This window comes from Tiliqua scincoides, chromosome 8 (assembly GCF_035046505.1).
Source record: "Tiliqua scincoides isolate rTilSci1 chromosome 8, rTilSci1.hap2, whole genome shotgun sequence".
In the NCBI taxonomy this organism is placed as follows: Eukaryota; Metazoa; Chordata; class Lepidosauria; order Squamata; family Scincidae; genus Tiliqua; species Tiliqua scincoides.
In genome coordinates, this window is record NC_089828.1 from 44,241,757 (window position 1) to 44,257,989 (window position 16,233).

The following is a 16,233-nucleotide window of genomic DNA, read 5'->3' on the forward strand; positions in this document are numbered from 1 at the left end:
GATCTGTTCATCTCTCTGGATGAGGCGCTGGTTGTTTCCTGCCTCAGCAGCTCAACAGAGGAGCTGCACCACCACACTGAGGAAAGAACCAGACAGCAAGGTAGAAGTGGCCCAATGTTCTGTTGTTTAAATTTTGCTTCTGTATTTTGTAATTTAATTTTTTTGTTATTGTTAGCAGTCTTCTGAGGTTGTGAAAGACAGGACTAAAATGGAAAAAGGGTAAATAAATAAAAGGCGATGTCTTCATTCATGTTTTGTTTATTAGATGAATATGTCAGAGAAACTCTTTTTGAACACAGAAAACAGGAACAAGCTGAGCCAAGTGCAGAAGCACCTGAGGCAGTGTCCATACAAACAACATGACTCACATTGAGCAATGGATTGCAGGGAGTGGCAAACAGTGACCTTTCACTCCAAGACTGCTGCTTTCTCCCACTGCAGTCCACTAAATCCACTGCAGGCAGAGTGGATCAGAAGGCAGGGATTCAGTCTCCTACCCCCTCACTACGCTCTTTCCTTGTGTGCTCCTTTTAAAACAAAAAGTGTGCAACCCATTGGTAGTATTTCCAGTTCATTCTGCATTTCCTGACTTGCTTAAAGGGACTGGTCAGAAAGGCTAGGGGGCCTAATTGCCACCTTCCATGTGTGTTTTTTCCCCAGTAATGGCATGGTTGCCCTGCTTGGAGGTAAAGACATGGGGGTGGGATCATGCCATGCCATGCTGTGCCACGACACACTGTGCCACCAGATCACCCTCCCCCTAGCCAATTGGGCTAGGAGGAGAAGAAGGCAGCAGTAGTGGTGAAAGAGGCAAATTTTGTGTGCCGCAGGTGCCACTTGCCCTTGCGTTGGACCTGCCACTAGTCTACTCATCCTCCACACTTCCTGTTCCATTTCCTGCTGTCTTTCTTTCCAAAGGCATGGAGAAGGCACATGAGGAGGAGGAGGACTGGTTGCCACAGGATAAAGGGAGTTAGGGTAGAAATTAAATTAGGCAGCAGCCTTATCATGCTGGCCCATCATATATGAAACTCCTTCTACTAGTCGAGCCATTGTTCCACCTAACTCAGTATTGTCTGCTGATTGGCACTCCCAGGTTTCAGGCAGGAGTCTTTCCCAGCCCTACCTGGTTGTGCAAGGAACTGAAACCGTGATCTTCTGCGTACAAACCAGAAGCATTTCCACTGGACATTTCCCTCTCTGATCATTAATGTTCAACTGTTGTTACTGCTACTACTGCAACTACTCCTCCTCTTTTTCTCCATCATTCTAAGCAAGGAAACTTCCTGTCAACCAAGATACTGGTCATACAAGCTGAACATTTCTTAAGCTGATTGTTACATATTACTATCCAAATATAGTAAAAAGAAAGGGGCTGGTCTTGGGAGGGAGGAGAGTTTGGTGTTGCAGAAAAGCTCTTAAGACTTGTTCAGCAAATGTTTATTTTCCAGTTAACATCCAATCGGGAAAGACCAAAGAATTCCAAGAATGAAACAGAACCCTAAAACTTTTTTTCTTTTTTTTGTTTTCCGTAATGCGTTCTAACTGAAAGAGGAAAAAATCCGTCCTTCATTTCTGTTTTTTTTTCAGCAGTCATTACAGCTGCTTCATAGAATGACTTCCTGTAAGGTTGTACAAGAAGCTCCTGTACGACGAGTTGCTATCTTTGGAGGAACTCATGGCAATGAGTTGTCAGGGGTATTTCTGGTCAAGTACTGGCAGGAGGATGGAACTGAGATTCAAAGACCAGGGCTGGAAGTGAGGCCTTTCATTGCCAATCCCAGAGCTGTGGAGAAATGCTGCAGATATATTGACTGTGACCTGAATCGAGTTTTTGATCCTGTAAATCTTAGGTAAGCCTACCTGTGTGTGTGTGTGTGTGTGTGTGTGTGTGTGTGTGTGTGTGTGTGAGTGTGCATGCATGCATTTCAGTACTTTATTTCTTGGCCCTGGAGATCTGCAGGAACAGCAGAAGGCTATGTACACGCTGCTGTACCACAGACAGTGTCTAGTGCATAATCCTGGGGAACGTGGCAGGGGGACATTATGAAATAAGGTGCAGGTTTTTGCATATGTTACCAGTTTGCACTGGTTTTGGACACCCAGCACAGCAGAGCATGAAGAAACCTCTGTTAGACTTCAGAGTGCGCCTGCTGGATTGACACATTGATGTGTGCAAGAAACTTTCCTTAGTCTGGATCCAAAGAACCACGAAATTAGATCTATGTGTTCACTGGTTCTTTAGGCTTGTGTTTAGTTTTTTTCTTTCAGATAGCAGCCCACCTCCAAGTCATGTGATCAGCCACATTTGAAGCTTAGACATTTCAAAAGTAGTTTGTGTTGTGGCTGTGTGTTTGTATTCACGCATGCACGCACATGTGTGCATCATTCTAAGAAAAATGATAAACAATTTCCATGGGATACATCCTGAATTGGATGTTTGGATTCAGGTCTCAGTTAAAAACTTTGCTTGTCTTAGCAGCAGAATCGCAAAACATTTATAGGGACACTCATAATAAGGATGATAGATTTTCCCTCCTGTTAAAAATGCAAATTTCATAGGAAACTAACTGCCATTGTAAAGGTTTAATGTGAATCAGTGCTGGGTTTGCTGCATGTGTGTAAAATTAAAGTACGGCTATTAATCTGAGCTCCCAGTGTCACTTTTCTCATCTGTCCTGAAATGAACTTTCTGTGCAAGTTCATGTTGTTGAATCATTCTTAATGTCACTGCAAAGGCTGTTGCAGAAGCACATAGCCAAAAGTAAAATTGCACATCTATTTAAATATGGATACTGCATCTTTCTGTGTGGATTGTGAAGAAGGATTTTGAAATTTAAGAGATCATGAATTGGCACATGCATTTTTTTTTTTTAACAGAACATGACATGGAAGGATGAGATGTGCAGAATCACCAGTTAATTGAACTGGACATTGATATTTGATCTAGTTTAATTGTTATATAAGTCCATGTATTATATGCCATACGCTAAATAAATAAACAAACTAGTTAATTAAGCAATATAATTGCACTACCTATTATAACTAACTTTGGGGGAGGTCCAGGGTTCATGGACGTTAGTGCAACTACCAGGCTTTAAGTGGCTTGTTGATTCATTTTTTTAAAAAACTAGTTTTGAACTACGATCAACTATAAACGTGAACTTTGGCAGGTGAGTGAGCAACTTGGAGATACCTATAGTGCATTCAGCTGTTACTTGTAGACTATTTCTACTGGAAAAGATGAATGAAAAAAAACAAATTGTTCAAGGATGTCACAGCCTCTTCATTAGTGGAAAGCAGGAAAAAAGTAAATTACAAATAATATTGGTTTTGATGTTGAAGCCCTTTGATTGTGCCCATTTGACACTAGCTCCTCCCAGTTTTGGCCATGCCCCTCCTAAAGAAACAGACTCAGTATTAACTCAATAATCTTAACTCAATAACATTATATTCTTAGATTCCTAACTCTAAACTGCAGAAGAAATAAACATTTAATGCCTGTGGCTTATGTCAGTGGTACCCACACTTTTTTGACCTATTAGGTCATTGGCTGTGATTCCTTCTTAGGACTACAATCCTATATGCTGACTAGAGTGGTGGGTTTTTCCTGAGGATTCCACAGCTCCCTGGCTGGTTTCAGTTTGGAAAGCACTGGCTTATGGTAATTAATATTCCTATATAATTGCTAAATCTTCACAGGCACTCCGTACTGTGACATGCCTACTCGACATGCCTACTCACTTTCACCATTGGTCTTGCTGGTTGATACATGTTTATAAGAATGAGTAGCTGACAAGCAAACCTATAGCTAATTGTTTTTAAACTGAGATTAAAAACTGAAATATGTTAACTGAAATATTTTGTACCATGTGATATTTTTGTACTTAAACAGCCAGAAAGAGACTGACGATACGCCATATGAAGTGAGAAGAGCTCAAGAAATAAATCAAATATTTGGTCCAAAAGATAGCCCTGAAGATGGTTATGACCTTATCTTTGACCTTCACAATACAACAGCTAATATGGGTGGCACCCTCATACTCGAAAACTCCAGGGATGACTTTACCATTCAGATGTGCCATTATATTAAGGTAAAAAGTTGCAATCCTTTGGTTTGTTTGTTTTTTAAATGTTGTTTGTGTGGAATGCTATTTGCAGTCCAGTCCTATGAGCACCAAAATAGATGTGATGTTAAAACACACTATAGTATTTGATATATTTGCTTTTCTGTTTAAAATAGCAATGATTAGGTTGATCTGGATTAGGACCATGGTATGAAAGGAGAGAGCTTTACAGCCCAATACTATCCTCAGTGGCTCCGTTGCGTGCAGCAGCACTAAAATGGCTATTGCTGCACAACTGGCACTAAAATGGCTACTGCTGCATCCAGTGGCACCAGGGCAGCCTGAGTCTTCTCAGGAAAGGGGACTTTGTCCCCTTTTCCCAGAGAAAGCCGCAGGCTCTGCAATGGGTTTTCTCAAGGCTGTGCCAACTATTTTGTAGTCTAACATGGAGGATAGGACAGTGGAGCAGGACTATGTTGGTCCCACCCCCCTCCTGGGCTGGTTCCTTCCCCCACCTCACTCTTCCCCCACCCCAGAATGCCTCTGCCCCACCCCGAGGCTCTCACTATCACCCAGAGCCCTTACCATGCTCTGGGCAATGTCTGTCTGGTGCTGGGCCCAGTGCTGACTGGTGCTGGGCCAGCATCAGCACTTCCTGCATGGAGGGTGCCGTAAATGTGCTTTACAGCTTTTCAAAGATCAGTGCTAGCACTTTGAATTGGGCCTGGAAGCATACTGGTAGCCAGTGTTTATTAGGCCAGGAAAGGGAAATATGGTTCACTCCAACCAATCATTTGGTTGTCACAAACGATTCTGTGCAAGCTCACAAACGATTCTGCACAAGCTCCAGCTTCTGCACCATTTCCCAGGGCAGCCCTACGTACAACACCCCACATACAGCAAGGAGCCAGGTTGTTGACCTGCACAAGTTGCTGAGTAAGAGACTGCAAAGAGTGTGTATATGTTTCTTCTGTAATCAATTTCCTTCCTCCCCAAGATATATAAACAGGTTCTGTTGAACGGTGAGAAGGTAAAAAAATCATGGTAGCTTTTTCACCAGATCTTATGCTCAACCCAGCACATCTGCCAGCACAAGCCAATTGGATTAACTTTCTGCCATTAGTTCCTATCCTGCCTGAAACCACTAGGCTCCACTTCCAGCCCCGCCCACTTGACAGAATTTTTGAACTCAGAAATTGGTGACCCTCCTATGGGATCAGGGCCACTACCAACCCCAACTATGAGAATAAAAGAACTCTTCAAAACAGGTCTGCTACCTTGAGGCATTCTGTCATTTCTTCTTCATTAGGGTGTTCTAAAGATAGAAATGTAGATTACAGATTTGGTTCCTTAATATCAGAGAGTAATATCACTGGAGGGAGGATAGTGTAACCTTTCAAAACTGCCACATTGAGTTTATACATTTGTTAATTAAACATCAATGAGACAGATGTGTTGCCATGAAGAAGAAGTAGGGCTGTAGAAAAGAATAATGAATCGTAAAACATAAAGCTCCAATCTGGTTTAAGGTGATTCAATGAAAAGCTGAATACTGTCCTTTTTTTTCAACATATGTAAGATATTTGATCTGTACTTTCCTTTTACTTGTACTGTTCCAAAGGTCCTTCTATAGTTAAGAGTATGTGAGGTTAGGGTAAATATAGTATAGGAGTGATGTAGAAAAAAATTAACTGGAAGTGACATTTAAAAAATAAAAAGAAAGAAAAGAAAACCCTAAATCAGAGAGAAAAAAATTGAAAACTACTCCGGCAGTTTGACTATTGGTCTTGAATGCTGCTACATTAATTCACTCTTGTTGATGAATTAACTTTTGGAATCATGTTCACTTATATTTGCTTGCAGCAATATTCATGGAGCATGCCTAGTGTAATCTAAGGGATGATATACTATACCAACAAATAGAGCTTTGTACATTTTTAAAGCCATTTTTAAGCTCCATATTTTAGGATCATCAGACACAAGCTGAATATTAAAGACAATGTATAAATAACTTCTGCATCAGTAGTCTTTTGTTAGCACAGCATTCATGTTTGCATAACAAGAGCATTAAACCAATATTTTCCACAGGGTGCTTTGGCTCCAGAAGGCTGCCCTGTTTTCCTCATTGAGCATCCTGACCTGAAATATGCAACAACTCGGTCTATAGCAAAGCATCCTGTTGGTAAATATGAACGTTATTAGCATTGCCTCATTCACAGATATAAAGAATATGCATTCCAGTTATCCTCCAGATATGTTTGGGCCTGAATGTGCACTAATAACTTCTTATTTCACACACACACACACACACACACACACACACACACACACACACACACCAACTAGTGGGAGGGGCCTGAGCCACAGGGACAGAGAGGTTAACTCTTCTGGCACCAGTTTCTCACAGAAAACTGCCCTCAGAGCTTCTATTTGATCCTGAAGCAGTTATTTGCAGCAAACAGCAATAACTAACAGATTGACAGGAAAAATGTGCAAAGGGAAAAGGTGAACTGTTCTGTACACCATTCTTGAAACAGCCCTGAACATAAGAACATAAGAACAGAACATAAGAACAGCCTTGCTGGATCAGGCCATAGACCCATCTAGTCCAGCTTTCTGTATCTCATAGTGGCCCACCAAATGTCCCAGGGAGGCATTTGGACCAGAACCAAGGCCCCCACAGCTATGTTTAAATGAGAGGCATTTTTGAGTTGAAGCACACCTAAGGTTACCCAGATTCAAAGTGGGACAGAGTGCTTATACCTTTAACCATTGTATAGAAGAGGGAATTTTGCCAGGTGCAGCTCAGCATGAAACGGTTTAAAAAGTTGTATCTGCCAAAATTCCCTCTTCTATACAATGGTTAAAGGTATGAGCACTCTGTCCCACTTTGTATCTTGTACCCGTAAGCACACCTCTTAAATATGTAATTAAAGATTGACCCTAAGTTACATTGCATGGCATACAAATTAGCAATTCTCAGCAAAATTCACCGGCTGTTAGCAGCTGAATCTGAGGGTCAAACTTGATGTGATGTTGAGAGACATGCAACGTATTTTATGACTTTTTTAGTAGTAATTATTTTAATGCAGTGATCGGGTGAGGGGATCCAAACTTTTTAGGTGCATTAAAGTTAAAAAAATAAATTGTGGAAACATTTTAAGTTCCTGCATCACATCTTGTTTAGCTCTTATGCTCTGCTGTGCAAAGAATGCAGAAAGAATAGAACACAAATGCTATTCCAGTGTTGGCATAAGGGAACCCTCAAATCTTATTGATCTTATAATGGAGGGAAGTCCCTGCCATTGGTGCGGTTGCTTCTACAGTCAGGAGGTAGTTCACAGAGTAGTACTATGCAGGGACCTGGATCCAGAAAGTGAAAATAATCTTGCATGTCCACGGGAGCTTTGGACGTGGGTTTCTTAAACACCAACAGCATCACTGCATGGCAAGCCTCTTTTGAAACTGATGGGCGTTTCAAAAGAGACTTCTAAATCTGGAATTGGGGTCTGCATTGCAGAGGGAGAAAAGCTAGAATTCCACTGAGCATACCCAAGTCTTTGGGTCATTTCTACACTAGCTTTTGGGATCTGGACCACAAATTCCTGCATACGGTACCCTCTCCATGAAATCCTGTGACAAAAGAACGACACAGTGGCTGTTTGGAGCAGAGAGAAGGAAAGGCTCTTGCTCTCAACCCCATTTAAACGATCTTGATACCTGATAGGCAGCCCTTCAGTTCCTAACCATTAGGCACCCTGTTCAGGTGTGCCAAGAGTTGTTGAAAGAAGGAGCATTACCTATTATATGGAAGCCACACTATTGCAGCTCAGTTGGTATAGGACTGGCCCTATCATTTTTACACAAAATGAGGTGACAAGTTTCCCAGCCTTGCAAAGTTTCCCAAACTTGCATTAGCCAAGGCACTTTCCCCTCCCCCCTATTTTTTAAATGAGAAGCCCACCCAAAATGGATGGGGGAAGAATACACGCCATCAAACCTATGTTTTTTGTCATAGCAGAACTATCTTTGATGTTTTTAAAATGTTGATATTTTATTATATCAATATTTTGATATTTGATATCAAATATTTTGATATATTTGAGAAAATTTGATGGGTTATCAACTGGTTGATCTCAGAAAACACATCTTGTTCTAAAGTTAGACTGTAACAATCATTCAGACTTGGACAAGTTAAAGGGAATGAGAGAAGAGCTATTTCGAAGAGTGTCACATTTTTGACAAATCAGAAAAGACAGAGATATTAGGATCTCATAATAATAATAATAATAATAATAATAATAATAATAATAATAATAATAATAATAATAATAATCTATAAGATTGTGAGCTGACTTGTGTATGAGGGAAAAGGGAAAGATGTTTAAAACAAAAGTGGAGGAAGGGCATGAAGCTAGTCTTCAAAGTCTGGCAGATACTGAAAGGAAAAAAAAAGGCACTGATATTCCTTCCTTCATGTGCAGGTGTGGAAGTTGGTCCTCAAGCCCATGGAGTCCTCAGAGCCGACATTTTGGAGAAAATGAGGAAGATAATCAAGCACGGCCTTGACTTTGTACAAATGTTCAATGCAGGTACCGCATCTCTTTATCATTACACCAGCATCAAATCTTCTCCTGATTTGCTAATGGGAATGGCAATAATTTTATTTCATCACAAAAGCTCCTTAAAGCTATAAAACATTCCTGAAGACTGAGGGCCAAAGCCTATCCAATTTTCCAGTGCCGGTGTAGTCGTGCCAACAGGGCATGTGCTGCATCCTGCAGTTGGGGGGCAGTCATGGAGGCCTCCTCCAGTTAAGGGAATGTTTGTTCCCTTTCATTGGGGCTGCATAGCAGCTGCACCGGCAGTGCAAAGTTGGATAGGATTGGGCCCTATGGCTGCAATGCTGTGCTTGCTTACTTGGAAGTTGGTCCCATTGAACTCAATAGGACTTATTTCTGAGTCGACAACTACAGAATTGGACTGTAATTCCATGCTTCCTCTTCTTATACTTGTGGCTGAATAATATCCATCATTTTAAAGCAGATGTTTATTTAATAACCACATTATGTCAATTGCACAAGACAAGACAAATGCAACATTCATTTGAAAAATTTCTTCTCAGTCACCATTTTTAGTATTTTTTAATAGTTGATATGAGTTATCTGACAATAGTCAATCATTATCTCTGAAGATGTAATCTGATGGCATCTGATAAATATTTTTCCTAAACTTCATAAAATGCTGACAAGAGAGAATTGTTATACATCCATCTGAGGTATATCCCATACACTGAATTTTAACTTGATTTCAGCTGTTCTGATAAAATTTAGATCCGTTTCATGCATCACTTGATAACTGGGACATCTTTCAGTTATGCAGTCTCCTGAAGAGAGGCATTCTTGAGTGAAACATTTCCTGTTTCCACATCTAATTACAGTACAGGTGGGACCTCAGGTTCTACTGATTTGACTCACCACCAATTCCGGGGTCCACCTTTAAATGTCTTGCAACAAGGAAAAAAGCATCAAAATAGAATCCAATTTCCTACTTTTGCACTGTTAAATAATTATAATTTCATGCCATTATTCACCCCATCTAGTGGCTGAATGTGGTATAGCATGTATAACAATGCATTCTGGGATGAAAACAGAGGAGCAAGAAATCCAGATTTAAGTGGCTCTTTAAAGCTATTTTTCCACTGATTTGGTATCCATTGATTTTTTTTAATCCACTAGCTGTTCCAGAACCCCTAGTGGATAACAAGCCATGATCTGTATTACAACTGGAAGGCTCCAATAATTGTGAATATGAACTTACATAACTCTTTTTTTAAATACTGGTAGTATTTTTGACTTATTTGTTGAAAATCTTGTTTTTGTCCTAGGAAAAGAATTCCCACCATGTACACTTGAGGTTTATAAAATAATGGAGAAGGTTGATTATCCCAGAAACAAAAATAATGAGATAATTGCAACTGTTCACCCTCGTCTGCAGGTAAAAATACACAATTTTAAAATCACACTGCAAAGTTATAAGTCTTGGCCCAGCCCTAAACAGCAGTAATGTGTAACTTTGCCATACACAGATAGCTCTGTCTGCAAGGGATTTTCAATTCACTTACATACAAGGGTAGATTCTCACATGCTCATTTTGGGGAGTCCATGGGGGCTAGCAGGACCAGCTCAAGACCCGCCAACACTTGGCGTGGCACACCAAATGTGACACCTGAATCCAGCGATATGCCCATTGCCAGTAGAGGAAAAGTGATGGAAGCAGTGCACTGAAGGGTTGGCCCTGCATGCTGCTATCGTTGAGTAAGGCTATAACCAACATTAAGAGACATGAATGTCTTGCAGGCTTGTGTGTTCCCTCCTCCTCTGTGCCAATTCCACCTCCCTTGGTTTTCACCATTATCCATGATGGGCACCTGCCTGCTAGAGGAATGGATGTAAGTGCAAGTTATCAGAAAGGTAGTAATAAGAGATTTTGTTTTGTTTTGCTGTTCTGCAAGGATCAAGACTGGCAGCCCCTCAGCCCTGGTGAACCCATGTTTTTAACTCTTGACGGGAAGGCAATCCTGTATGAAGGAAATTCTGTGGTGTACCCAACCTTTGTGAATGAGGCTGCTTATTATGAAAAGCAACAAGCTTTTGTAAAAACCGTGAAAGAAAAATTAAGTGCAGAAGGCATGAGGGTCTGTGTCTCATAGAATAGACATTATTTTTTCAGTATATTTTGAAATCTTTGGACTAAATCCACTGCAGGTATATAACTCAAAGTGGGCTGGAATACAGATGCCATATCTAGACTGAGAATTTAATATTTAATTTTGAAGAATTTTGAATATTGAAGAGTATTCATAAGCACTTTGAAGGCAACATGCACTATTTAAATCACAAATGTTACTAAGAATGTGGATTTTTTAAACAAATACTAAACACTAAAGCTTTTTATCTTAACATTTTTTCTAATAAATAGAGCAATATATTTTGTATTTACTATGTTCTAAGATTCTGAACAGTGAGACATTTCACAATCGTTGCTGAAAAGGAGAAAGAGGCAAGGGAGACTATATTCTGAAAATGGTATTCCACAATATGTTATACTAATGAGGGAATCTTATCTTCTGTCAAAACTGCATTGATGGGAAGGTTTCACTCTTTGAATTTTTGCTTGCCGTGAAATGCACACCACAGTCATGTGACCAGAATATGGTGGCTACCCACTGTATCGTTAAACCACAGGACGTTTGCGGACATGGCATGGACACAGGGGTTTCAGAGTAGATTACTCAGTCTGTTCTGTTAGGTACTAAAGATATCCCAAGTCACATTAAGACTGTAACAACATATGAAGAGGCCTGCTAGATTGGACTCAGGATCCATCTACTCCAGACAGATGCCTTTGGGAAATCCAGATGTGGGACATGTAGGTGAATAGTCCTTTCAAACTGCTACTTCCCAGCAATTGGTGTTCAGAGGCATATTCATCATTTGAGGGAGGTCCGAAGCAGACAAGATGTGAGAGAGTCATGTTTGGATCGTATAACTTTTTTTAAAAAAGCTTTTCAAGTAAGAAGGTTTCCAATTTTGGTCAGAACAGTAGAGCTGTGGAGAGATGCTTAACCCTTTCTTCCTCAATCGTCTTATTTTCCCAATTTAAAGTGTGCGCGCGCGCACACCCCTCATTCATATTAACTGAATTGGGGAAAATACAGGCTACATTACAGCCAAGAAAATGACAATGGAAAAGATTAAAATCCCAACCCTGCTGCTCTGATACAAATTGGAGCATCGTCCTCCCCAGTGGCTCTATAGTAGGACAAAAGTTAGGAGATCCAATCCTGAATCTTCTAAATCCAAGAACAGATTTAGGAGTAGATGAGGTGATCCAGAGACAAGTAGGGGCTGATCATTTCAGATCTTAAACTTTTAAAATGGTAGAAGAAACATTTTTGTTTTTATTTGCTAACAAGGCATGAATAAAAACAGGTTTACAGAGTTTTAGGTGTGCAGACTTGTAGTCTTATATGACATGGATAAATCATCCCCACAGATCAGTCATACAAGGGGTTTCACATGCAGTGAAGAAAAGAAGTTGGTGTTCAACAAGTGGAGAGGGGCATCAGAGACCCTCCTTGCTTGACACTCTATTTGGTCTAGGGCCACACCTAATCATATCACGTTACATCTGTTTTGGCCACTAAATGAAAGGGGTGCTTGAAGAATTATTGTTAAAATGGAGAAGAGAGATCTAGAGGAACTTCATAGCAACAAAGAAAACATAAATTAGAAAAGTGTGTGCAATTATTTTACGATCTGGTAAACAATGTGCTTTTGACAAGAGAAAGGACTGTTGTATTTATGTGACATACTATTACTATTTTCTGTTAAACCCAGAGATAATTTTAAACTTTTACAGCCCCTTTTTCATCTCTTGAACTGGGGTATATGTATATATTTTATGTAAACCCCACCCCTTCCTTGGATTGAAAAATGAATTCCTTTCTTGTGAATTCAGGAAGAATTTATGAGTGAAAGTTATCAAAGGAAAAGAATGATATTGTGTCTTTTAATTTAACCCATTATAATTTATAATAATTATCTGCAATGGATGTATTATTGAAACAAAACCACAAAACACCATGATGAATCAACACCTGTCAAACGATTCCAACATTTTAATGTCCATTTTATAAAGTCTGGGATTCGCAAAATGGACTCGGGCCTATGATACTGTTGCTTCTTTATAAAAAATTTGGTCCTTTATTGCCTGTTAATGCTGCTTGCTGGTGCTACATCACAGTTCAGATATCAACAGAATAAAATAATAGTGAGATGCACATATTTATCAAAAGTGCTCATTTTATTTCTCTTATTTGAAATAAATATTTAAAAAATACTGGCTCAGACAATTATTGCAACATGAATCATAACATTCAATGAAAATGGCATCACATAACAGTGTTTTTGTTTGGAAGCCTTTTCACAAATGGCCACATGGCCTTCAAGTGCTGAATAGAAAACAGAAGGTGCATTGGCAGAGACACACTTTTACAATAAGCTTCAAAAGTCTACTGCACCATTGCTGCCTCAATGTCTTCATCAAAATCGAATGCTTTTTTTGTTACCATAAGAACATAAGAAGAGCCCCGCTGGATCTGGCCAAAGGCCCATCTAGTCCAGCTTCTGCATTTCACAGTGGCTCATCAGATACTTCAGGGAGCACACAACAAGAGACCTGCATCGCGGTGCCCTCCCTTGCACTGTTCAAGACATCATTTCAAAACAACAACAAATAGAAACAAACAAAAAACAGAACAAAAAATTCAGGTGGAATCCATAAGGATTAAGGCACATTACACAGGAATGAACTTGACTTAAACAAATACTGCATGTAAAATAAATGCACATCTTCCTTTCACAAGATAGGGCTGTCCACCTCTTTGAATGTACCATTAAAACAGGAGATGAGGTAGCTGGACCCCCATGGCTCCTCCCAGTTGTGTCCTCTACAGTCTTTTCATCTGCCTTTGCCACCACCATCCTGGCGCAAGCAGGTATCAAGGTGAGCAGGGCCAGGTTTAGGAGAATAACTGCTCCCAGAATGGTCAGTGTGTAATATTTCATACTGTGGTTTCACTTCAAATCTGAAATGTATTTGCTTTTCATACCTTCATTCTTTTGAGTACACAAAATTACGCAGGTCAGCAAAGGCTCCAAAGGGAGTCAAATCCATCCTCCTAAAGGAAAAAGAGTTATTGAATAATATTGGCAGGCTTTGAAAGTGCTTCACCAAGAACAGTTGTACAAATATTGAGGTTTTGTTCAGTGAACTTTCAAAGCAGGGCTTCATAGAATAGCTTTTGCTTCTGGGGGCTGAAGGTTATTAGAAGGGAAATAGCACCCCGATTATACTTCCAGCTAACAAGTAGGTCAAAGCACAGTATCCTGTGATCTCCTAACCAATTCCTTCAGTCCTAGGAATTATACGATCAGCTGGATTCCAGAGGCCAACAGGATCATCATCATTCTTTGGCCTCATACAGACCTTATGTTCTTATGTTCTCACACAACTAGGCTGTCTTCAGGGCTCCTTCCTTCTCTTATTTCATTACTTGGACCTGTTTTTCCATGCCATTCTTCTTTACTTCCTCTTTTACCATTTTGGGTGTCAAGGGAGATACAAAGTTCTGGTTCTTGCACTTCTAGCAGCCTCTTCCAATGTTATCTGATGTTGTTGCAATATATCTTTGAGATTGTCTCTCTTAATATATGCCTTATACGGTATAGAATCCCAAGACATTCTCTCTAGGTGAGCAAACTACTATTTGCTGTCTTTGTATATAATATAGAATTGGTTCTATTGCAATTCTTTCCCTTATTATCTCATTCCTGATTTTATACCTTCTGGTTACTTCATGCCATTGAATATCTCTTTTCCTTCCTGTATCTGCTTCTGTCACCTTGCCTCTTTGCTGACTAGCAGCAGCGACGTCTCTCATCTTTATTTGACCACTATTCCAGCCAAACTCAGGAAGCAAAGGCTAGGGTGTATGCTATGAGCACAGTATAAGTCTTTCCTACCCACACTCTTGCCCTGTTGCCAGGAGTCTGAATATTCTTCTATCAGCAAACGTACAACTATACAGTGGTTTCTCGCAGATCTTCCACTTCTTCATAACTATTCAGAGTGATTTTGCTGTTACTTCTTGAGGCATCTTGCATGTTATTGTAATCTAAAAAAAGAAAAAATTGAAAATAGTTTTGCTGTAGTGTAGAATATGTTTTTATTTATTCATTCATTTCTAATTAAAATGATCTCTTCAAAAATACATGCACTTCACTGATTCGCTAATGGCCCAATCCTATCCTCCACTAGCCCATAATATGCAGTTGAACCAATAGAGTGTGTGCCACATACATGCTATGGGGGGAGGAATGAGTGACCAGGTGGCCCAGAAGTGGTAAGTAAAAGTCTTTTTTTACTGGAGTACTGGAGGAAAGCTTCCCTTATCACCAATGGAACCTTACCTTCCAGGCACATAGCAGCTGCTGGGGAGGTAGTCTGATCTGCACTGGGACAGTGGTAGGGATGAAGGATTAATGCCCCCTCCATTGTGATCCCAATTCAGATCAGAGCCTTTGGCAGTTGCTATTTATATTAAACAAACAGGCATCAGTCATGCAAACAGGCATATTTCCTAGTTTGGCCCTTTTACATTCCACTTGTGAATTTCTTGTATGCACATGGAATTCCTGTGTGAGGGACATAGGTAGGTTCCCCCTTAATTTCAATGGAATACCATTCATGTCAAGGGCACACACATATGGAGCATATGCACTTAAAAAAGAGAGAGCTGTGTTGAAAAGAGAATTGGACAAACCCCCCCAGATCATATTTCTAGATTATTGTGAATAGAGTTTTACATGTACACACAAGTGTTTATTTAAACAGTATAGAAAACATAATATAAATGGCCACAAAAAATTGTATGACTCCAAATATGATAAGTCAATAGTACCTCCTCGTCCTGGATCTTCGTTGATAAAAGCAACGTGCGTTTTCCATTCGGTCCATTTGACTTCATTAATCCTGGTCACAGGGTATACAAATTCAGTTTTAGCCACACTGTTGTAGGAATGCTTCACATTTGTTTTTGCTGAACACATCTTGGTATTCATTTAATCAGTGCATGTTTCTTTAAGTATATGATATGATGCACTGTTTAAAGCAAGGGTGGCAAACATAAGGCCCGTAGGCCAGATGCAGCCGCTGGAAGTTCTTTATCTGGCCCTCAGGCTCTCCCAGCACCATCATTTGCTCTTAGTTGCTGAGCTGTGCTGAGGCGTCACTGATGAAAGGGCTGCCCACATTATACTTGGGCTCTCCCATATCTTGAAAATTTGATCACATTTTGTGTATTTTCTCTTCTATCATATGCAACTAATGAGTTGCTAAGTAAGAAAAAAGTGCTTATTTCCAGTCATGACCTGCTTAATGACATCACTTCCTGCTTAATGACATCACTTCTGGCCCTCAGCAGGCATCATGAATTCTATTTGGCCTGCTGAATGAGTTTGAAACTCCTAGTGGAGCATAGCACATTGATCTACTTCAGCTCGTCATTCATGGGAAACAAATGTTGGGAATTCAGATTGCA

At 40.0% G+C, this 16,233-nt stretch overlaps 2 protein-coding genes across 3 annotated transcripts in view; one reads left to right on the forward strand and one right to left on the reverse strand.

The window, feature by feature from the left end:
• The first annotated feature begins 1,614 nt into the window (after positions 1-1,614).
• Positions 1,615-10,779, forward strand: ASPA (aspartoacylase). Its single transcript, XM_066636440.1, has 6 exons — positions 1,615-1,853; positions 3,896-4,094; positions 6,156-6,249; positions 8,552-8,659; positions 9,955-10,064; positions 10,582-10,779. Exons 1-6 carry the CDS (start codon positions 1,615-1,617, stop codon positions 10,777-10,779), a joined length of 948 nt encoding a protein of 315 aa, XP_066492537.1.
• A 2,708-nt stretch (positions 10,780-13,487) lies between these two features.
• Positions 13,488-16,233, reverse strand: part of TRPV3 (transient receptor potential cation channel subfamily V member 3) — a 30,465-nt gene continuing 27,719 nt past the window's right edge. Inside the window, exons 16-18 of one of the 2 annotated variants that reach the window (XM_066634854.1) lie at positions 15,595-15,665; positions 14,712-14,808; positions 13,488-13,812 (exon numbers count right to left, since the gene is read on the reverse strand). In XM_066634854.1, the coding sequence (XP_066490951.1) occupies positions 14,714-14,808; positions 15,595-15,665 (166 nt within the window). In that variant the 3' untranslated portion in view covers positions 13,488-13,812; positions 14,712-14,713. Of the gene's footprint in view, positions 14,809-15,594; positions 15,666-16,233 lie in introns of both variants that reach the window. The other variant, XM_066634853.1, reaches the window with a different exon arrangement.

Excerpts from the sequence above, each read along its gene's own strand:
- ASPA (XM_066636440.1), top strand. The coding sequence starts at position 1,615 with ATGACTTCCTGTAAGGTTGTACAAGAAGCTCCTGTACGACGAGTTGCT. Across the intron at positions 4,095-6,155 it reads AGATGTGCCATTATATTAAG|GGTGCTTTGGCTCCAGAAGG; the intron begins GTAAAAAGTTGC and ends TATTTTCCACAG. Across the intron at positions 10,065-10,581 it reads CTGTTCACCCTCGTCTGCAG|GATCAAGACTGGCAGCCCCT; the intron begins GTAAAAATACAC and ends CTGTTCTGCAAG.